We start from the raw sequence: 24,330 nt of genomic DNA, 5'->3' as shown, positions 1-24,330 counted from the left end.
GTAACTCTTTATTCGTACTCCTGTGATTGGAATAGGCCGCACATCGTTTGCAATCAATTCGCTAACAAGATGACTGACGCTTGTGATTTTTGGAAATTTTCCGGGTAAATATTATTTCTACGCGATGCAAAATCTGAAATTATTATTCTAAATCCATTCGACTGTTATCCGCTGAATACGAATGAATCAATACATCCAAACAATGATCATGATTCAGATCGCTGCGCGATTAAACAATAAATCGTTTTTGAATCATTCGAGAGAATTCGCGTAAATTCAATTGGAGCCCTGATAAGGACCTTACATACACTCGGAGCCTCGAGGGCCCTCCGGCGTGATTGATGGCCGACACTGATTACAGGTCGGTCCCGACCTTTGTACTAATGACGGTATACGATTGATCCCTTCTCTGTGCTTCGAATATTTATTGACTTCGAAGTCGTTTCGCTGGAGTGCAGTGAGTAACGGTGGACGTTTCAACGAGCCACGGAGCTCGCTGTTGCTCGTTATTTATCTGTTACGTGTTCTAAGCTCACTCATACGGCTCCTTTCAGCTAATACGAAGCGAGTCAAAACGTAACTTCTTGGGTATTAGAGTTTCAGAGTTTGCAATATAAATGCTATAACAAACGATTTTTACTTTTATGTTAACAGTTATTTTTATATACAAAAAGGTTATTGACTTGTTACATAAGTATATCTTGATATTTCCATTAAAATTGTTGTGTAAATACAATATTTTTACGCTTAAACTAAGTATATATTTCAGTTCGCATAATTCTTTTGTAAAAGTGTTTCTTAAAAGCAAAACAAACGGACAAATAGTTTTTATTATTTATTCTCAGCACACTTATGAATCTTCGTTCACAAGTCTGCGTTACGGCATACCTTGTTTTATGATATTGAAACATATTTCTCTGTTCACAGCGCCTCCAGAATGTGAAGCGGGTCAGCTGACATGCGGTCAGTACGTGTGGAACAAGACGTATTGCATCCCGCCGCACTACCGCTGCGATATGCACGTCGACTGCGTGGACGGCACTGACGAGGCGGACTGCAGTGAGTACACCTTTCGTTATATTCCACGCATAGCCCACTCCTAGATTACGTCAGAAGGACGATCAGAAGATCGACTTCGGTCACGGTGGCCATATTTAAAGGAGAATATTATAATAAAATATAGGGAGCCATTATAGGGCTCAAGTTGGTGCAAACAGCGCAGAAGTCCACTTTATGCCCTCACTCTCATGAGGAAGTTTGAAAGATTATAAACGCAGGAGTTTCTAATTTCAGTATTTTCCAAGGCTTGAGTGTAAGCACTGCCAGCTTCAAACATCGGACTTTTCTATATTGAAATGACATATTTTTTATTTGATCCATTTTTTATTGGTAAGCACCAATAAATATTTCTAAAAGCAAGGCATGAAAAAAAAAATCGACTTAAAATCAACTCTAAACTATTATATAATTCAATAGAAAATATCTTATTTTCTATATGGAAAGTCGGGTTCACTTCTAAGATGTATAAACACTAAAAACTTACGAGCGGAGAGATCTCTTTCCGAGTAACAGGTTGTTCTTGATTGTTTTCAACGGCATTTCAAGCGGGGTAAAAACATAACATTGTCATCTTCGCCCTTTTTGAATTTGAAAATAATAATTAGATAAAAAAACTCATAGTAAACAAATATTTCGTATTATATATTGTAAAAGTTTTAATATAAACATTCAAACAAATTATTAATTTTGCTTACAATTTATATCAAAAATTGTCGCTCGAGGTAAGCTCAAGTTGTCTCGAATATATTTGGAACTGATTGTAATATTATTTTTTTATATCGGTAGGCAACCGAGCAAATGGGTCACCTGGTGGTAATTGGTCACCACCGCCCATAGACAAAAGCGCTGTAAGAAATATTAACCATTTCTTAAATCACCAATGCGTCACCAAACTTCAGAACATAGTAGTTAGACTGGCTAACTCACCCTTCGAACCGGAGCATATCAATGCTGAGTACTGCTGTTTGGCGGTAAAATGTCTGATGAGTGGGTGGTACTACCTACCCAGACAGGTTTGCCCAAAGCCCTACCACCAAGTGGATATATTTAATTATAGATTACGTAGCAAACCCTTAATTTGTTTAATTCAGTTGAGTGAGTTCAGGCGAGAAAGCTCGCCTGTTAATTAAAGGTATAAAATTAATAATTATCAATCATTACGTTGTTTAAATTATCTGTTATTACAACGAAAATAAATCTTATTAATTAATTATTCTAATTAAATTATTGATTGATCGACCGAAACGATTGAATATTTTCACGTATTCTATCTATATAAATATGTTAAACATATGTATATACTATATATTATCGAAGACTGCTATACTGGTCTGTCTGTCTGGTAATGCTTAAAGCGGTGTAGTATTGTGTGTGTGTTTTCCAAACCGGAAGGAGAGACACAGTTGTGGGACATATATACAGTATATTATTATTTTCAAAAATAATAATAGTTATATTTTAAAAAAAAACCATTCGCAAAACTCCGATTTTCAATAGTTGTGAAGTTAAAAGGGAAAACATGGCTAAATGTTATCAAAAGAATTCGTTCTAAGTTATCCGTAAGAAAGTCGGTACGGAATGAAGCGGGTGTGCCGTGCGGTGTGAACTGCTAAACTTGGAATCGAATGTTGTCCGCATCACGACACGCCGCGAACGTATTAAAACTTACTTCGGCTGTAGTTTCCTTAACACCGCGTCCTCCGGGATTTGAAGATGTGCGTGATTTGTGCTAATACATTGCGGAACGTAATGGAAGTGTTGAACATGTGTAACTACGGGCACGTGGGCTATAATATCTTAGTTGCCAAGGCTTGTTGCGCATGGGCGATGTAAGGAACTATCAATATTTCATACAGAGTCATGTCTTGTGTTGGTGGTGACCACTCACCAACAGACTGCTCCTTAACTAGACCGCCTACCACATCCAAATACCTGTTAAGATTACAATTCACTGTGTTATTTTTTTATATCGTGTATGGTCCGTCCTTAAATAAACATGTTTAACTTATGTTTCGTTTAAAAATTACGTACCCCATTATAAATAACCTTGTTCTGAGATGTATAACGCTGCAGATCCGGAAGACCTGACGTGGTTTCCTATTTCGGATCAATATTAAAAATTTCGTATTATCAGTATTACCCCAAAGCTTTAGCAAAGCCTTACATAGTTGATAATCGTGAAAACAATGAGAAAAATCCTACTATATGTACAAATATATATATTTTATATTTAATGCGAATAAGGTTTTTCTTAAGTAATCCGTCGAGAACTCGATCACTAAAGTTATAATGGAGTAGAAATTGATTTCTGAAGTTATAATGAACCGAAGACAGGAAATATTCTGTTAATTCTTTTCTACTTCTTGCGAACATCGAATTTACATCACTATACAGTACGGTGTGTATTAGTTCGCGATTACCCTGGATAGACCTTTGTAGCTGAAAATCATTCGTAATATAATAATATACATTTTATTTTATACCAACAAAGAAAATTCTTTACTAATTAATACATCATATTGGTGTATAGTCCAATAAAAAAAATCGCTTAAATATATACAACATACATACATACTAACACATATATAACGTGTAGCTGCAATAGGTTGGAAACATAGATTCTACGTAGAAATATCTTCAAGACTAGAGAGCTAGATGCACAGGTATGTGTGTACAAACACAATCGCCCTCTGTTGAGGTCTTTCACCATCATAACCCGACGAAATGCAATCGGGAGAGTTCACCACGACCAGCCAACGGCTTAACATGTTTTACACAGCTATGGAAAATTTATTGAGTAAAATAAACAAAAACTGTTGCGCCCGAACCGAGATTCAAATCTCATAATCTGCAGCCGAACGATTGAGATTTTTTTTTCAGAATTCGCTTTCTGGTCCTGGGGGGAACCAGGTTATGTGGGGTGGCGGAGCCGTGGAACTTAGCTACTAGTCCTATGTAGGCTGCTTTTATTATCAACAAGCTAGCCGTCCCGGCTTCAGTAAACCGATTATAATACTGTTTATATTGAAGGACCAAATATAGAGAAAAATATTGTTCTTTTTGGGCTTAAAACCTTTACAGGTCACTCTCCAAAGTTTCATTACACACGGAAAATAGCTTAGGAACACATTGTTTGTATTTAAGAAGAAGATATATGTACATCTACGTAGCTTTAAAAATATTAAATGTATAACGGCCTCTTTTTAAAATTATAATTGTATGTAGTTTCGTTATCGCTTCTAACAAGCGATACAACGATTAATCACTAAAATACGCCAAGTACAGACACGCCGTATTTGTATGTAGATGTATTATATGATCGCCATTGTTGCAAGCGTATCGGTATGCTCGGCTGGTTCCGTTTCAATTCTCCAGCGAGTTCTGGCGAAAGTTTTAATGGGCTCAATTATTTTATTCTTTCCCTCACGGTCTCTTGACTTCACACTTTTCGATATAATAACAGAATTGACCTAAAATTAGCGCTGACGCTCGGAAATTGTCAACTCTTTGAAATTATAGTATTAAAGTTGCTTTCTTGATATTTTTATTGATGTCACATATGGACCTCACCGACCTTCCACATAGTGGTCGTGCGAGGCAGAAAATGTTTTAAAAATCGCGCTGTTGTGGATTTTCGGTCATCTAGGTGGTGCGGGTGATATTTGGAGTTTTGACAAGATGTCCGAAGGTGAAATTCAGCAGCCGGGATTAATCCGAACAATTCCTCGGAACATTCCCCGTGAAATATTCTGTAGAAGATGCAGAACGATAAATAAATTATGGATTTGTGTTAGACGATTATATTAAACAAGAGAAGAAAGAATGATAGATCGATATGCCAAAACAGCTTTGAATGATAATAATCTTAAGTGTGTCTGCTCCCAATATTTTTAATGTATTTTATGTTTAGCGAATTAATTTTTTTAAATTAATTATCGCCATCTCCACCCCTCCATGGAAGATGTTGGTGATCAATGAAAATACATAAGAGCTTGTTGTTGAAGGTGTGAATTTGATATCATGTCTTGTTATGTTCGTTTTTCAGATAAATTTGAATTTCTATGTGTGGATTTGTTTAGGGGTTTTTGAACGAATACAAATAAGCTATAGAAACCCCAATCAAGATGCAAAAATGGAATCAGTGAATTTTATTATCCGTAGTCGTATTTATTGAAGTACTTTTGAGTTCGTCGTCGGTCCCCGTGGGCGACGTGGATCGTAAAATATGACGTTCGCTGAATTTTGACTTGAAATATGTAAATGTGTGGGGCTGCCTTACTCCTGTAGTTGATTTCACGTCCCCTCGGGTTGTGTCTACCTTTTATGTGATACTGGCTTTCTACGTTTAAGAAATTAATAAAATAACACTATTTTGCACTCTAGATTTTATGTTGCATTAGCATTTTGATTTTGTATTTTGTCAAAATATACATACATTAATGCCATTTTATAATTTATTGTGATTGCTATAAAATATATTAGTATAATTACTCACACAAGCGACGTAAGGTTTTAGTTCCCAAGGTCGACGACGTGGTGACTACTTACCATCTGGTTATGAAATAATATCTAAAGTTAAATAAATATAACTGTAAAAGTTGTCGCTCATCATCTCAGAATATTTCAATACCATTTACTAATGTATATTATAATTAACTGACCTGATTATCTTATCAATTTTAATAATAATACGTGTTGTGTGTTCGTGAAAATTTGCATTTAATCTCGGAGCGCAGCACAAAGAGCGCCGAGGCTTGAACGGGAATGTGTAATGAGATAAACATCCCAAATGAACTGAGCTTGATCATATGGAGTCTATACACTTGATAAGTTTCGCTTTATATATATTATGATGATTAAATTATTAAACAGACCATGTACATATGTGTCAAAGAAGACACCTACGTAAATACCATTTATATTTTGTTACAATATATCGTCTGTCTGCACAATGCTCCGGGGGTTCCGACTAAGAAGATTACAGTTATCATATCATCGTCTAACGGTTGATGTTACCAAAGCAAGGATTTTTTATTACTAATTACTGCTCAGTATTTTTTTAAGTATACAATGTTTGTTTAAAAATATCTTACTTACCAATAAGTGCAATTATAGTTTTTCATACGTGCGATAAGCTGGTGAAATATCTTATGTAGTTATATTAACCTCAAAAAAAATACAAACTTTTCTTTAATCTATTATATCTGAAACGAATAAAATTTAGTCTAAACTTTACTGTCACCAGCTTTAAGCCCGTGAGTAAATTTAAAGCGCCATTGTTTGAGTAGAGCTCATCTATAATTGAGTCACAATATTGGACCCACATATCTAAACGTAATGAACCAAGAACTAACCTAAGGGTAAGAGTCTAGAAAAAGTCCTAGGTCCTTACCCACCAATGGGACATGTTACAGGCATTTACTTTTATCAACATGAAATTAAATAAAAGCTGGTAAATGTACAATGTATTCAGTTTTCATATCGTCTATGATAGAAGTGTCGCCGTCAGTGATCCGGAAACGTCTCTTACGCCCGGACGAGTTCATGTTTTTGATGCAAGCCACCAATGCGATACCATAACGCGAGAATCGTGCTGTACTTTTTGCGCTAGGGTTGACAACTGTCGTCGAAAAATGCACTTTTTTGTCGTCAATAAAAGGTTTCTAAATAATTGTTGACTGATTAAAAACCTTCGATCTAATCCTTTGATCTTTCTAACCGATTACAGCTACGCTACCTATTCTTAAGACTAGTCAAGGGCATAAAAAGCAAAAATGTGTTCGCGAATATTTGTCAAATCTATGTCTTCACTTTGCGGCAACCTTATAAATTAAGATAATACAAGTGATAAACACTATATACTTTTTCTGACCCAACTCAAGGCTCGAGCTCAAGTCTTAGAGGTCTACATTCTTATAAGAGAGCCAGACCAACGAGACAGCCGAAAAATCTATACACGAATTATACCGAGCAGCAGCGTAAACACACGTGCATAGAAGCACGTAGAGCACTGCTGTCTTTGATAGACTTTGTACATTGCTTGTTTTTTTAATTTCGGACTCCTGCTTACCGCAGCCATAGTATTGCACGCTGTATTCTGTATTCAAATTCGAAGAATAGACATCTACCTTTTCTAAATTCAACGACAAAAGAAAAGAGAATATGTTCATGTAAACAGTCGCAAATGTATTAGGAGATTTTGATATAAACGTTTTCCTTCTCCGTAAAACACGAGTTGAGCCTGCTCGAATTGGAAGCCTCGACCTTTAGCTAAGATCCATGCGGTCACTTGGTCATTAACACTTTTATATGAAACATTTAATGTTTTTATAACTATCGTCATTGGCTTTCGATCGTATAACTAATGACTACATCGTTTGATTATCGCTATCTTTTATAATGTTTTATATTTACAATAAGCCTTAGGATTAGCCTTCTCGGCTTAAGAATATTTATTTCTTAAATCCACATTCAAACAATGGAAACGTTCGGAAATATAATCTCGTTGTTCAATATTTGCCCATCTTTGAGCCTCATTTAAACTCACAAATACAACCCTTTGGGGATTTTTCATTTTCGCCGATTTTTGTAACTTTTGAGAAAGCCGTCTTTTATAAGCAGAAGAAAAGCTGGAAAGAACGATCTCGCACTTCGCTGGCACAAAGGCGCTCTCTATCGAGGATTTTTACATAACTTTATATGAAAATCGCATTATCTAAGTGTAGCGAGCGCCACTAACAGTCTGTCGTAAAATCTAACACCTCTTTTGCATCTCGTTGGGCAACGTAGCGGTATATGAATACAAATTGTGTATTCAAATTTTAATTCAACATTGTATAGTACTTACACTGTAAAATTTATTGATAGTCAATAGTCCATTGGGTGTTTAGTAAATTACAGGATATCTGTAAATCTCAAGGTCTTGGCCATAATCAGTTTAAGGTTTTCTAGTAATTTATATATTTTAACACGTTCCCTGTCCAATAGTCAAACAATATGCGTGCATATGTGGTACAACGGACCGGGAAATGTTAATATACTACAAACTTTAATGTATATTTTCAAGTGGTTAGGATATTTGTTCAGACCAATAATATAAGAACATTGAGATTTTCTATCAAGACATTCCGAGTAACAGCTCATAGGAGCTTTAAGTATTACACTTGAGCCTTGGTTCTGCATTTAATCGTCCGCTCTTTCAGATTAATTGTCGTTCCACTGGACTATAAGTACAAATGTTCCTAAAATGTCGATATTATAGAAGATCGCCTCCAATAAAAATGGCCACCTTACTCGAATTCGGTCCAGTAGACCATCATTATCAGCTCAATAGAACGATTAATCATAAACTTTTCATAACCATTTCAGTTTACCGCAAGTGTCAAACTGATGACTTTCAGTGCGGCATGGAGGGCGCCGGCTCGGGCAAGATTTCGACGCAGGGTCCTTGTATACCAAAGGAGAAGAAATGTGACGGGTTTGTTGTTATAATATTTATATACTGATTAATTAGTTTGAATGAGGTGTAATAAACTGAATAGCCATAGGAATAGTCCTAAATAATCCATTATATTTCTGAATTCGGGTATAAACGGTAAGTGAGCCTAACACTAGCTCATTCGATTACAGTGGATACAATCAATATAGTTTGATGTGTAGAAGCACTTTGACCTTGTGAGATGTATTGAATTTACCTAACCTGGGCAAAAATCGAAATATACAATGAGTAGGTTTGATAAAAGACCCTCTCTTTCTCTGAAAAAAAAATAAAAAGCTAATTTCACCACAATGCTCCATGATCAGTCATATAGTGAGTCAGTACATTATGTACATGTGATATAAAAAGATCCGATAAAAATGTTTTAAAAAATCATGTAGGTTTTAAATACGATGTTTTCTTCCAACAGAGAGTACGGTAATGCTCTGAGTGCACACTAGGATGTTTATCTTCATAACATGAGATAAAACCTCGTCTCATTTTGCAATGTTTAAAATGTCAACTGTTTTTTCCAGGTACTTAGACTGTAGAACAGGTAAAGATGAACAAGATTGTCCGGGACAAACAATTGCCTGTCGCTTGGACCAGTACAGATGTGCGGCCGGAGACAAATGCATAGACTCGTCCTCTAAATGTGACCACAGAGACGACTGCGGTGATAACTCTGACGAAACGAGCTGCAGTAAGTAATTTTAAGTGAATAATCTCTTAAATAAATATTAGAATAGTTTTGAAATAGAAAGAAGAAATTTAATTTATTTAAGATAGACATTGTAAGTCTTATCTATGAGTCTCAATATCATAAATACTAAATTCAATACCGATCGCAAGAAAAAATGAATGAGGTACAACGAGGTACTTACCTCTACAAAATTTTTTTTATAAATTACAAGAGAAACAGCTAGTATGCAAAGCAAGGAGGACTTTGAGTATTTGAATTCATTTTATTGGTAGGGACTGCCCAATTTGCTCAATATGAACTACTACTGAAAATGAATAACTTATTTTATTTTACTCTTTCTGTAATCGGCTCACTCTAGGCATCGTCACTTTAATAATTTACAGGTTTTCCGCATTGCCACGTCGGCCAGTTCCGGTGCAGCAATGCGCTTTGCATTCCGAGCAGCTACCACTGTGACGGGTACAACGACTGCGCAGACGGATCCGACGAGGCCAACTGTACCTCCATCGCCTGCCCCGACAACAAGTACCTCTGTCCTCAGGGGGGACCGGGAGGCTTACACAAATGCATTTCGAGGTCTCAACTCTGCGACGGTAAACGAGACTGCGAAGATAATGCGGATGAGGAAAACGCTTGCTGTAAGTGGTACCAAAAGTTTCGCATTATGGAGAACTATTATTTTTGAAATGATTTGAATTTAATTTTGGCTCATATAGTATTTATATATGAAAATTGACCTCCTCGACATCTCCTAATGACGAGTGTATCCATAATTTGGCCAGCGACACTATCGTGCCCGGCGCTGGACTGCGAGTACAAGTGCGTGGCGTCGCCCAACGGCGGCGCGTGCGCCTGCGCCGGCGGCCTCGCGCTGGCCAGCGACAACCGCACGTGCGTGGACCGCGACGAGTGCCGCGAGTGGGGCCCGTGCCACCAGCTGTGCATCAACACGCCGGGCTGTGAGTGTCCGACGAGGGTCACTAAATATCATTTGTATTTTTATCTAAAGCGTGCCACCCAAAAGAAATGTAATAAAAACGCAATCTAACAAAACTCAAATGTGGACTCGGCGACCGAAGTAGATAAATAAGTAGACAGACACCGGCGCTCGTCGCCATCGTTCACCCGATAAGACGGAGCACTAGACGCGTAAACCTAAAAAGCGCTCGCGCCTCGGCAGCGTACACGTGCGCGTGCGCGCCGGGCTACGCGCTGGGCGAGGGCGGGCGCTGCGCGGCGCGCGCGGAGGGCGCGTGGCTGGCGCTGGCGCACGAGCGCGGCGCGCTGCGCCTCGACCTGCTGGGCCGCGCGCCCGCGCCGCTCGCCAACGCCTCGGCCGCCGCCGGCCTCGACTACCACTACCGCCGCAACCTGCTCTTCTGGTCCGACCTCAAGACGAGGAAGGTGAGTCCCGCGCGCCGGCTCCGGCTCGTCCCGGCCGACTGCGGCTCGCGACTCTGACCGCCCTCCGCCTCCGCCGGCAGATCCACTCGCAGCCGCTGAACGCGCCGGCCGGCGTCGGCTCCTACGGCGGCGTCGACATCTCCGTGGCGGGCTCGTGGGCGCCGGTCGCGCTGGCCGTGGACTGGGTGGGGGACAAGCTGTACGTGGCGGACGCGATCGGCCAGAAGATCGACGTGTTCGAGCTGGACGGGCGCTGGCACGCCGTGGTGCTGGGCTCCAACCTCACCAACCCCGCCGACATCGCGCTGGATCCCACTCTCGGGTTGATGTTCGTCGCCGACAGTAGCCAGGTGAGCGGCCGGTTTTAGTCCCGCGTTGCAGTCAAATAAATGAGAACTGCGCTACGTTGCATTTCTTGTGATTTTATTTTACAAATATAATAAAATAATTTTCAGATTATCCGAGCGAATATGGACGGAACCCACTCCAAGTCGATAGTTTCCGAGACGACGTACAAGGCGTCCGGTATAGCGGTCGATACGATCGCCAGGCGTATATTTTGGTGCGACTCATTATTAGATTATATTGAGACCGTCGATTACGACGGTAACTACCGTTTCTTGGTCTTGAGAGGTCAACAAGTCCCGAGTCCGTCGAGATTGGCTCTGTTCGAAGATAGAGTCTACTGGTCGGATAGTACTAAACAGGGAATTAGCTCCGTTAATAAGTACGAAGGATCGACGAGTATACAGGCGATATACAAAACGAAAGATATAAGAGAACCTAAGGCGTTAACGATTGTACATTCACTAAAGCAGACGTCCGTCAACAATCCATGCGGCAATAACAACGGAGGCTGCTCTCAGATGTGCATAGTGACAGCGCTTCAGAACGGAGGATTGGGCTACCGATGCGCTTGCAACATTGGCTACCAATTACAGGCCGATTTGAGGAATTGCGATATAGTCAAAGACTTCCTTATGTATTCGCAGCAACGATTCATCAAGGGGAAGGTCATAGACCCGGTCATCGAAGGTTTTAGTGAAGCCATCTTACCCGTCGTATCGAGGAGAGCAAGGTTCGTAGGCTTGGACTTCGATGCGAGAGACGAGCACATTTATTATTCTGACGTTCTGCAGGACGTCATCTACAGGATCCATAGAAACGGAACGACGAAAGAAATCGTTTTGGCGTCCCAAAATGAGGGCGTCGAAGGTTTGGCCGTAGATTGGGCCTCCAAGAATTTGTACTACATTGATTCTAGAAAGGGGACGTTAAATGTTTTATCCACGAGAAATATAGCATACAAAAGGATACTATTGAAAGACCTGAAGAGACCTAGAGCTATTGTGGTTCATCCGAATAAGGGATATATTTTCTTCTCGGAATGGGATCGTCCAGCAAACATCAGTCGAGCTAATACCGATGGCAGCGGTCTATTGGTCTTTGAAAATTTGACCCTAGGATGGCCAAATGGATTGTCTATTGATTTTGATGCAAACCGAGTGTACTGGTGCGACGCTCTGCTAGATCACGTGCAACACGCTAAATTAGACGGCACCGATGTGAAGACAGTCAATTCGAGATTGATCAGGCATCCATTCTCGATCGTCATCTATAAGACTTTCATTTACATAACTGATTGGAGATTGGATGCTATTGTTCGTTTGCACAAATTGACAGGCGAACAGGAGGACGTCATGGTTAGGGAGCCACGAATGAATAGGCTCTATGGCGTTAAAGTCTACAGTGAGGAGATTCAAAAGATTGAACCGATGCAGCCCTGCGCGAGAAACAATGGCAACTGTCAAAAGTTCTGCTTCGCTATTCCTAGGAACAACACGGAATTGTTGACTGTCAAGTGTGGATGTCCTTACGGCGAAAAGTTAGCGCCGGATGAAACTAGTTGTATAGCCGATCCGAACTCGGAGCCACCGGTTCAGGCCTGTCCTAACACCTGGGACTTTACTTGCAATAATCAAAGATGCATCCCGAAGAGTTGGGTGTGCGACGGTGACGACGACTGCTTGGACAACAGCGACGAGGAACAGAATTGTACCAGTAAGTTTAAGTAATATGCCTTTATAATCGAGCATATAATTTGTAAAATTTAATTTTAAGCGATTTTCTTATACGACGACTAATGATTTAGATATTAAATTTCAATATTATAATTGTGTATTATTGCGCCACTGACTCAAAATTCTCAAACAAACCAAGTATTATAAATCTTTCGAACGATTCGGCCGCCGATTGAACATATTTTCGGGCAGACTCGCATGTCGATTAGAGAATGAAATTTCTGAAAATATCGCAAATATTTTCAGAAATGACGTGCAGCTCGACAGAGTTCATGTGCAAGTCGGGCCGTTGTATCCCCGCCACTTTTAAATGCGATTCCGAGAACGACTGCGGCGACTACTCGGACGAGACGGGCTGCGTCAACGTGACGTGCAGCTCGTCGCAGTTCCAGTGCGGGAACGGCCGCTGCGTGCCCAACACCTGGAAGTGCGATTCGGAGAACGACTGCGGCGACGGCTCCGACGAGGGCTCCCATTGCGCTGACAAAACCTGTGCCTACTTCCAGGTAAGCCTAGTTCTGATATGTCGCCGTGACCTGCGTCGGTCACATCGCGAGCTGCTCAGCTTTGCTGTTATAATATATGCATGTATTATCAATTACATTGGACATCGATTTATAGAAATGGGGTTACCGTCGTGGTGGCATGAGGTATCGATCGATTTAAGCTATGCTATTGCATTATATTTTAAAAGAAGGAGAAAGACGATTGGGACGGAGCCTACTATTTAGAAAGTAATCAAGCAATAAAGTAGTGAATCCATGAATGGGTACGTTAATGGAGCGCCGGGCCGCACGCTGTGATTTCAGTTCACGTGTCCGCGCACGGGCCACTGCATCCCCGCGTCCTGGGTGTGCGACGGCGACGACGACTGCTTCGACAAGCAGGACGAGGCCGACTGCCCGCCCGTGTCCTGCCTCGCGTCGCAGTTCAAGTGTGCCGACCTCAAGCAATGCGTTCAGGTTAATAATTCTAGATGCACCAGAAATTAGTCGAATAAAATAAAAATTGAATTAGCGTAAAAGAGTCGTCTTCCAAGTAACGATTTTTGGAATCGGAAGCAGCCGCATATCGTAAATTTGGTGTACATTATGCGGCTGCTTACTCTTATTTCGGAGCGACCGCCGTCGGGACACGATCATCGTCACCGAAATTCTTTGTCCAAAAACCGTATTCGGCTCGCACCGAGAGCCGTTTCGTTCCGACGAGGCGACACGTAACGCTCGGGTCCGCAGGAGGCGTACAAGTGCGACGGCATCCCCGACTGCAACGACGGCTCCGACGAGGCGGGCTGCCCGTCGCTGGCGCCGCACCAGTGCGCCGCCGACCGCCAGTTCCAGTGCGCGGCGTCCGGCCTGTGCATCCCGCGCACGTGGTACTGCGACGGTGAGTAGGCCCCGCCCCGCCCCGCCCCGCCCCGGCCCGCCCCGCCCCGCCGACCCGCCGCCTGACCCCCCCGCTGCGCAGGCACGCCGGACTGCGAGGACGTGTCGGACGAGCCGGCCGAGTGCGGCGCGGCGGCGTGCGGCGCGGGCCAGTTCCGCTGCGACAACGGGCGCTGCGTGTACCGCGCCGCCGTGTGCGACGGCCGCGACGACTGCGGCGACGCCTCCGACGAGGGCCTGCGCCACGCCTGCGAGCCGCCGCCCTTCAGGTGCGCCCGCCCTCGCCGCGTGCGGCTCTCGGAAAATTTCCGGAGGAAATTTGACTGACTCGTTTCTGCCGACCCTTCCAGGTGTCCGTCGGGACAGTGGCAATGCCCGGGCGTCACCGACCGCTGCGTGAACATAACCCAGGTGTGCGACAACAACTTCGACTGTCCGAACGGCGCCGACGAGGGTGAGTTCCCCTCCTTCTAGTGCCGTCCCGTACGGTGGACGTGTCCGTTCGCACCGCTGACCGTGTCCGTGTCCGTCCGCAGGGCCGGTGTGCGACATCACGACGTGCACGCACGGCAAGTCGTGCCCGAGCGAGTGCCACCCGACGCCCGTCGGGCCGCTGTGCGTGTGCCCCTCGGGCGAGCAGGTGAGCGCCGACGGGCTGACGTGCGAGGACGTGGACGAGTGCGACCCGCCGGGCCTGTGCTCGCAGATCTGCACCAACACGAAGCGCTCGTACGTCTGCAGCTGCGTGGACGGGTACCGCCTCAACGTGGACAAGCACGGCTGCAAGGCCGACAACCACTCCAGCGCGTTCCTGATCATCTCCAACAGGCACTCGATACTGGTGGCCGACTTGAACGAGCAGGGCCTCGAGAGGGTGCCGATTAACGTCGAGAATGTCGTCGCAACCGCATCCAACATGCACACTGGAACCATATTCTGGTCGGACATGAAGCTGAAGAAGATATCTCGTCTGGATCGCGGCGGCGAACCTCAGGTTATCGTTTCGACCGGATTGGATTTGGTGGAGGGATTGGCTTACGACTGGGTGGCCGGGAATGTTTACTGGCTGGACAGCAAGCTGAACACTATCGAGGTGGCGAGGGAGGACGGAAGCGCCAGGACGGCTCTGTTGAGCGGTAACATCACGCAACCGAGAGGGATGTGTCTGGACCCAGCGCCCAACGCGAGATGGCTGTTCTGGACCGACTGGGGAGAGAACCCTCGAATTGAGAGATTTGGAATGGATGGAACTCAACGCATGGCTATCATTACAACAAAAATATACTGGCCCAACGGTTTAACACTAGACACCGCCACGCAACGGGTGTACTTCGCGGATTCGAAGCTGGACTTCATCGATTTCTGTTATTATAACGGTTCAGGTCGCCAGCAAGTCTTAGCTGGCAGTCATTATTTATTACATCCGCATTCGCTGACTCTATTTGAAGATACATTGTACTGGACAGACCGACAGTTGAACAGGGTCCTATCGGCTCATAAGTTTAAAGGAACGAATCAAACTGTGGTATCTCATTTAATATCTCAACCTCTGTCTATTCACGTCCACCATCCATCGTTACAACCACAATATCCGTCACCGTGTAAGAAGGATACATGTCAGCACCTCTGTTTATTGAGCCCGAACAATACGACTGGGTACAGTTGTATGTGCAAGCCAGGATATAAATTGTTGCCTGACGGAAAGTGCATTGAAGGTATTGAAATTATACTGTTGTTATAACTCGTTACAAAATAATATATTACACATTATAATGTATACAAATATCCAAGATCACTTAACTTTGTTTTAACCTCTAGAAATATCATCCTAATAATAATATTAATATTTTGATTACAGAGGAAAATGCTTACCTCATGGTTTTGAAAGGATCGCAAATCATAGATCTGTCAACAGATGGTTCAGGAAGAGCTGGACAGTTACCTCCCGTTGTTGGAATCCAAGGTAAATTTGTGTAAATTATCTTTCAGTGTGGCTTTTGTATTGATATTTTTTTAACAACATATTTTATTTACTTAGGCGGCGTACAACTGGACTATGATCGCCAAGGTCATTTGCTTTACTGGCTTCAGTCTATATCTGGTGATAGCGAAGATGATGAGAACTGTACGATCTATACTATGCCGTATGGGGGTGGTAATAAAGTGGAATTCCTTGGCCAAGATACTGGTATAGTCGGATCGCCTTCTGCTATTGCTTTCGATTGGCTAGGACGTAATTTATTCATGGCAAATAAAGCTGCAAGTAATATTGAATTGGTTCGAGTCGATGGTAAAGTAAAATTCAGGACCGTAGTATTTGCCAATGATGGTAGTAGAATGTCGATAGCAAAACCAAAAGGATTGTGCTTGGATCCGACCGAAGGGTGAGTAAAACGCGTTCAAGATTTTACATGATTATGTTTTTTAATAATATATATTTTAAATATCCTTTAATTTTTCTTTAACAGAAAAATCTACTGGGCTGACGATGGAGGATTTGGAGTGCCTGCTAAGATCGGTAAAGTTAACATGGATGGGAGTAACCCGGTTATCCTTGTTGACACTATCGAAAGACCAGAAGCTGTTGCAATCGACATTGAGAAGAAAATCGTGTATTTCAGCACCCAATACCCTGCGAGCATAAACAGTGTTAATACGGAAGGAAATGATCGGAAGACAATTTTAACAGAAGCTAACGCTATCTCATATCCAAAAGTGATAGCGGTCCTGGATTCGCGTTTGTATGTATTAGACACGCGACACGAAAAAATTTTCAAAGCAGATCTTCCAAACGGAGACAACATTAAAGTCATATTGGATAACGAAAGTGATTTAAAATCTTTAACTATATTCCAGAAGAGGAAGATGATGCATCATCCTTGTTCTCAAAATAATGGAGGATGTGAACAGATATGCATTCCGAGTGAAGGGGGATCGAGAGTTTGCGCTTGCTCTGTAGGGTACAGGAAAGAAAATGAAATTAACTGTGTGCCGTACAAAACGTTTGCTGTCGTGTCTCAATTAGACCTCATTCGAGGTTATAGTCTCGACAGTAGTGCAGAAGCCATGGTCCCAGTTACCGGACAAGGGCATCACATACTTCACGTTGACGTTCATTTCGCGGAAAATTATATATACTGGGTGGAGTTCAACCGAGGTCAATGGAATGGTATATTCCGTATCAGACCTAATGGTTCCGAGATTGAACATATTGTGAAGGACGGTATCGGTAGCAATGGTATTCGAGGATTAGCCGTGGATTGGGTGGCCGGCAACTTATACTTTACGAATGTATTTCCACACGAGAATTATGTAGAAATGTCTTGGCTTGATGGTTCACACAGAAAAGTTCTAGTTAAAACTACCATGGACGCTCCAAGGGAACTTGCTGTAAACCCTCTGAAAAAACTTCTCTATTGGATAGATTACGGTCAGTATCCGAGAATCGGAAAAAGTTATCTAGACGGCAGTAACTGGCAGACGATTGTTAGTTCTGGGATCTCGAACCCACGAGATTTAACAATAGATATGTTGACTCATGACGTATATTGGGTAGACTCAAAACTCGATCAAATACAAAAAATCTCTTACAGTGGTGGCAGTAGACAACTTATTCGGTCTAATTTACCAAATCCAATGGGTATTGCTATCCACACTGGAAGTGTGTATTGGGTGGACAGGAACTTGCAAACGATTTATAAAGCATCCAAACTTCCGGGTAATATGTCAATGCCTGAAAAATTACGCACTAATCTACCTAAACTGAGAGATATCGTCATATTTGATATCAACAATCAACCCACTGATGAAAACAACCCTTGTAGAAAGCTCGGGAATGGAGGTTGCGAACAACTTTGCTTCAGCTATCCTCCAGAAGCTAACAAAGGCTACACCCACCGATGTGAATGTGCAACAGGCCAAGTGTCAGTCGTCAATCCCAAAAAATGCGAAGTTGTCGATGAATATTTAGTATTTACAACGAGAACTGAAATTCGCGCCGTCGACTTGGATCCACAATCCACAGGAGTACCATTTAAACCTATTGGAAATCTCACAAATGTTGTCGGTGTTGATTTTGACTACGCAGACAATAAACTATTCTTCACTCAAATAAGACCCTGGGCGAGAATCGCTTGGATGTCGGCGAATAATCCAGACCCATCAGGTATTCAAAACATTATAAATAAAAATATTAATCCGGAAGGTATATCATACGACTGGACACAAAAGAAAGTATATTGGACAGATAGTTCCAATAATTCTATTTACGCTATGAACTTAGACGGTACTGAGTTGGTAATGATAGCAAGAGTCGAACGCCCTAGAGCTATCGTCGTTGATCCATGTAATGGAACTCTGTACTATACAGATTGGGGTCGATTTGGAACATCCGGTAAAATTTATAGGACTACAATGGCTGGTTCCCTTAAAAAGGCTATTATAGACAAAGACCTTTCGCAACCTAGTGGACTTACTATTGATTTTGACGAGAATATGCTGTACTGGACCGATGCTGTTCGTGAAAAAATAGAACGCTCGAAGTTAGATGGATCAGATCGAGAAGTTTTAATATCTGCCACAATATATCCGTTCGCAATAACAGTGTTTGGTAACTATATTTATTGGACAGATCTACAACTGCGAGGGGTATATAGAGCTGAAAAACATACTGGTGCTAATATGGTCGAAATGGTTAAACGTTTAGAAGATTCGCCGCGAGACATTCACATTTACAGTACCAGTAGACAGAAATGTCAGAAGAACTTATGTAAAATCAATAATGGAGGGTGTGCACAAAGCTGTCATCCAGCTCCTAATAATTCAGTCGAATGTAAATGTGATGATAACACAAAGTTGGTAAATGAAGGAAGAATGTGTGTTGCAAAGAACATTACCTGTGACCCGAGTAAATTCTTTTGTGCAAACGGTAAATGTATAAGTCGTATGTGGTCATGCGATGGCGATGACGATTGTGGCGATAACTCTGACGAAGATAAAAATTACTGTTCGTATCACTCCTGTTCACCTAATGAATTCCGTTGTAATAATGGACGTTGCATATTTAAGTCATGGAAATGCGATCACGAAAATGATTGTAAGGACGGATCAGACGAAGAAGGCTGCGTGTACCCACCTTGTGCCGACGGAGAGTTTACGTGTCTAAATTCGCGCTGCATTCCTAAAACGCAAGTCTGTAATGGTATTAATGATTGTAAAGATAACATAACATCCGATGAAACACACGAGAGATGCCCAAGGAATACGACTTGCCCACCTAATCACCTCAAATGCGAGAAAACAAATATCTGTGTCGAACCGTACTGGCTTTGTGATGGCGACAATGATTGCGGTGATAATTCTGATGAAGATCCGCTACATTGTGCTCAAAGAACTTGTCCACAAAATAGCTTCCGTTGTCCCAATCATAGATGTATACCAGCCACTTGGTACTGTGATGGCGACGATGATTGTGGTGATGGCGCCGATGAGCCTCCGGAGTATTGTCGCTCAGAAGGAAGAACTTGTTTTGGCGATTTGTTTACCTGCGATAATGGAAACTGTATACCAAGAATTTATATATGTGATGGTGATAATGACTGTTTAGACAATAGTGATGAAGATGAGAGGCATCAGTGCAATGAAAGAAAATGTGATGCTGAAACAGAATTCACTTGTGAAGAGAACAAATTCTGGGGTAGAGCACAGTGTATTCCTAAGAAATGGCTGTGTGACGGAGATCCAGACTGTATAGATGGTACGGATGAAAATTCAACTATTCATCATTGCTCTACACCTACTCCTTGTTCTGAAGATCAATTCCAATGCAATAATGGGCGGTGTATTAATGAAGGCTGGGTTTGTGATCACGATAATGACTGTGGAGATGGGTCCGACGAAGGGAAACAATGTAATACGCAATACAAAACATGTTCTGATCAAGAATTTAGGTGTCAGAATTTCAAGTGTATCAGAAATCACTTCAGATGTGATGGAGAAGACGATTGTGGAGATCATTCTGATGAAGTAGGATGTGTGAAAGAAAATAAGACTTGCCCAGCGGGACAATTCAAATGTAACAACGATCAGTGTATAGACAATAGACTCGTTTGTAATAAAGTGTCGGATTGCTCTGATGATTCCGACGAACCTGCTCATTGTAATGTCGATGAATGTGCCAAGTTAGAAATTCACCAGTGCGGTCACAAATGCATAGACACATTAACAGGGTATTATTGCGATTGTAATCAAGGGTATAAACTATTAGGTGATGGTAAAGCTTGTGCTGATATAGACGAGTGTCTCGAAACACCGGGCGTTTGTTCGCAATATTGTTCAAATACTCCAGGGTCCTACTATTGTAAATGTAATGATCAATACTACGAAAGAGAAGCAGATGAACACACGTGTAAAAGAAAAGATAATACCACAGCGTGGATTATATTCACGAATAAATATTATGTGAGAAATATGTCCACGGATGCTTCTTTATATAATCTCGTTCACCAAGATCTTATGAATGTTGTTGCTATAGATTTTGATATAAGGGAAAACAAAATGTATTTTGCAGATGTGTCTGCAAAAACAATATATCGATCCGATTATTCTGATCCGAACCCAACTAAGGAAGTAGTAGTCCGACATGACTCTCATGGTTTAGAGGGTATTGCGATTGATTGGATCGGAAGAAAGATTTACTGGCTTGATCGACACTCGAAGAATTTGGATGTAGCAGAATTAGATGGCACTAGGAGGAAAACGCTCAAAACAGGAATTGCTGACCCGCGAGCAATTGTCGTTCATCCAGGCACTGGTTACTTATACTATACTTCTTGGCACCTACAGGCATATATTGGTAAAATTGGCATGGACGGTTCCAACTTCACAACCATTTTGAACTGGGAAGACGATATTGCATGGCCTAATGCTCTAACTATTGATTATTTCACGGATAGAATCTATTGGGCAGATGCTCATTTGGACTATATAGGATCAGCTGATTTGGAAGGAAGACACCGTCATATTGTATTATCAGGTACTAAGGTTCCGCATGTTTTTGCTCTTAGTCTCTTCGATGACGAAATTTATTGGACTGATTGGAATCTTAAAGCCATTAGTAAAGCGAATAAACATTCCGGTGAAAATTTAAAAACACTAAGAAATACAACACATCGTCCTTACGACATTCACGTTGTCCATCCATTAAGGCAATTATCATATAATAATCCTTGCGGAAATAACAACGGAGGGTGCTCCCATCTTTGCCTCATTGCCCCTCCACATGAATCCAGTTACTTAAATATTGAGGGTTACGGCGAAGAAGGTGAGACGTCGTACAAGTGTGCATGTCCGAACCAATTTTATTTAGCACGAGACATGAAAACATGTATTGCAAACTGTACCGATGGTCAACACAGATGCAATGGGCGTGACGAAAAGTGCATTCCTTGGTTCTGGAAATGCGACGGTGAAAAGGATTGTATGGATGGATCAGACGAACCTGACACCTGTCCTGTAAGGCACTGCAGAGCTGGTTCCTTCCAATGTAAGAACACGAACTGCACTCCGGCGGCGACCATATGTGACGGAACAGATGATTGTGGCGATGGAAGTGACGAAGCACAGTGCGCTCATGAATGTCCTCTGCTCGAATTCAAGTGTAAAGCTAGTGGTAGATGTATTTTAGATAGCTGGAAATGCGATGGTGATACAGATTGTAAAGACAACAGTGATGAAGATCCGGCGATGTGTCACAATAGACCGTGTAACCCGGATTCAGAATTTTCTTGTAAGAACGGTCGATGCATACCTAAGCTATGGATGTGCGACTTTGACAATGACTGTGGTGATGATTCAGATGAACCTGCTTACATGTGCCGACAGAAAAATTGTACAAACGGATGGAGACGTTGTCCAGGGCAGTCAAACTATAGATGTATTCCTAAATGGTTATTCTGTGATGGTAAAGACGACTGCAGAGATGGTTCCGATGAGTTACCAGAAAATTGTCCTTCCTGTAATAGTGAAACTGATTTCACGTGCCAGAATAAGCGTTGTATTCCTAAACAGTGGCTCTGCGACTTTACCGATGACTGCGGAGATGGAAGCGACGAAGCGGAATCTGTTTGCCAGCATAAATATAGAGATTGCTCTGAATCTGAATTTAAATGTGGAAACGGCAAATGTATCTCATCGAGATGGCGCTGTGACCACGAGGACGATTGTGGTGATAATACTGATGAAATGGATTGCGGTGGATTCAAGTGCAAAAATGGAACGTTCCAATGTAAATCGGGACACTGTATCGCGGCGTACTTCAGGTGCGACGGCGATAGGGATTGTAGGGATTTGTCTGATGAAATCGGATGTCCTCCGCGTTTCCCAGGCGGCAGATACTGCCCAGAAAGCAGGTATTAAGAACTGCAATGTAACCCGTACGTACTTTATAAAAAAAACCTTATATTAAAGCTGATTTTTTCGTGTTATAGATTCCAGTGCGGTAACAACTTGTGCGTCTCTCAATCGGATCTATGCGACGGAACAGACGACTGCGGCGACGGATCCGACGAGGCCCCATCCATCTGTACCAATTTCAACTGCGATACACTTCGACGATTCCATTGCGACAATCATCGCTGCGTTCCCAGGTAACGAGCGAACTTCCCACATTCGGGCAATCGAATCGATCGCGGCCAACGCGTGTCTTCCCGTACTAACCGTGGGCGACCGCGCGGCGCAGGTACCAAGTGTGCGACGGCGTGGACAACTGCGGCGACGGCTCGGACGAGAACAACATGACGCTGTGCGCCGTGCGCGCGCGCCCGTGCGACCCGCTCACGCAGTTCCAGTGCGCCAACCGCCACTGCGTGGCGCGCGGCCAGCTGTGCGACCTGGCCGACGACTGCGGCGACGGCTCCGACGAGCTGGGCTGCCACCACGCGCACACCTGCTCCGCCACGGACAAGGGTGCGAGTCGTCGCGTGTCTCGGTCGCTGCGTGCTCTCGCTCCGCGAACTCTCTGATGATCCGGATCTCTCGCGTGTTCAGGGGGTTGCGAGCACTTCTGCACGAACCTGACGTCGACCGCCGTGGGTGCTGCGGGCGCGGCCGGCGGGTACATCTGCACGTGCTTCCAGGGCTGGATCATCTCCCGCGCCGACAGCAAGCGCTGCGAGGACGTGGACGAGTGCGCGACGGGCGCGCACCACTGCGCACACCTCTGCACCAACCTCAACGGCAGCTACAGCTGTAGCTGTCGGGAGGGCTTCCAGTGAGTCCCTTCTATGTGACTATATCGAGTATGTGCAAAATTTTAGAATTATTTATTAACTAATACCGGTGTGTTATTTTTGAAATTTTTAGATTGGCAGACAGCTTGTCCGGCATATGCAAAGCTATGAAAGACGATGTAGTTCTCATGTTTGCCAATGGCCCGGAAATTCGTGCATTCGTGCAAGACAAAAATGAACAATTCGATGTCATAACGTCCGAAAAGCGAATCGAAGCGATAGACTACGATCCGAAACAGGAGATGGTATTCTGGGCAGACAGCTACGATAAGACCATTAAACGTTCGTACATGATCAACGCTCTGAATGGACAAGTCAAGAGCGGATTCGCCCAAGACTTGAAAATGAAAGGCAATTCGAAACCCACCGCTATCGCCGTAGATTATATCGGAGATAATATTTACTGGACCGAAACCGACAGGACCGGATCCAAGCCCAGAGGACGCGTCATGGTAGCCCGGACGGACGGTAGATATCGAAGAGCACTAGTATCTGCCGGAATTGAAAGCCCGACTTCGCTCGTTCTCGATCCGCAATCGGGCAAGATGTACTGGGCGGACGCAGGGTCCGCGCCCAAGATCGAAATCGCCTGGATGGACGGCTCGAAGAGACGACCTCTGATCACAGAGAACATCAGACATCCGACCGGACTCGCAATCGACAACGCCATGGACCACACGATTTACTGGGCCGACACCAAACTCAACACGATCGAAATGATGAAGCACGACGGCTCCAATAGGAGAGTGATACTGAAGGGCGACTTCCTGAAGCATCCGCTGTCGCTCGACGTTTTCGAATCGTCGCTGTACTGGGTCACGAGGGACACGGGCGAACTCGTCAGGCAGGACAAGTTCGGGAGGGGGGTGCCATTCGTCATTTCCAAGGACCTAGTCAACCCGTCGTCCGTGAAAGGTGAGTTCGACTCTCGACG

General features: G+C 43.2%; 1 protein-coding gene across 2 annotated transcripts in view; it reads left to right on the top strand.

The window, feature by feature from the left end:
* The window catches only part of LOC125069575 (low-density lipoprotein receptor-related protein 2), a 177,674-nt gene that overhangs the window by 151,782 nt on the left and 1,562 nt on the right, over positions 1 to 24,330 (top strand). For both annotated transcript variants that reach the window (XM_047679107.1, XM_047679108.1), the window contains exons 3-23: positions 928 to 1,059; positions 8,428 to 8,536; positions 9,073 to 9,239; positions 9,623 to 9,877; positions 10,022 to 10,198; positions 10,420 to 10,643; positions 10,724 to 10,993; positions 11,099 to 12,704; positions 12,971 to 13,230; positions 13,534 to 13,686; positions 13,960 to 14,110; positions 14,192 to 14,378; positions 14,460 to 14,563; positions 14,646 to 15,824; positions 15,968 to 16,072; positions 16,148 to 16,493; positions 16,578 to 22,517; positions 22,596 to 22,754; positions 22,847 to 23,073; positions 23,155 to 23,377; positions 23,470 to 24,311. In XM_047679107.1, coding sequence (XP_047535063.1) covers positions 928 to 1,059; positions 8,428 to 8,536; positions 9,073 to 9,239; positions 9,623 to 9,877; positions 10,022 to 10,198; positions 10,420 to 10,643; positions 10,724 to 10,993; positions 11,099 to 12,704; positions 12,971 to 13,230; positions 13,534 to 13,686; positions 13,960 to 14,110; positions 14,192 to 14,378; positions 14,460 to 14,563; positions 14,646 to 15,824; positions 15,968 to 16,072; positions 16,148 to 16,493; positions 16,578 to 22,517; positions 22,596 to 22,754; positions 22,847 to 23,073; positions 23,155 to 23,377; positions 23,470 to 24,311 — 12,816 coding nt within the window. The remainder of the gene's footprint in view (positions 1 to 927; positions 1,060 to 8,427; positions 8,537 to 9,072; positions 9,240 to 9,622; positions 9,878 to 10,021; positions 10,199 to 10,419; positions 10,644 to 10,723; positions 10,994 to 11,098; positions 12,705 to 12,970; positions 13,231 to 13,533; positions 13,687 to 13,959; positions 14,111 to 14,191; positions 14,379 to 14,459; positions 14,564 to 14,645; positions 15,825 to 15,967; positions 16,073 to 16,147; positions 16,494 to 16,577; positions 22,518 to 22,595; positions 22,755 to 22,846; positions 23,074 to 23,154; positions 23,378 to 23,469; positions 24,312 to 24,330) is intronic.

The sequence above is a fragment of the Vanessa atalanta genome, chromosome 15 (assembly GCF_905147765.1).
Source record: "Vanessa atalanta chromosome 15, ilVanAtal1.2, whole genome shotgun sequence".
In the NCBI taxonomy this organism is placed as follows: Eukaryota; Metazoa; Arthropoda; class Insecta; order Lepidoptera; family Nymphalidae; genus Vanessa; species Vanessa atalanta.
Note: the sequence above shows the minus strand (reverse complement) of the source record. Positions and strands in the feature narration are given on the sequence as shown.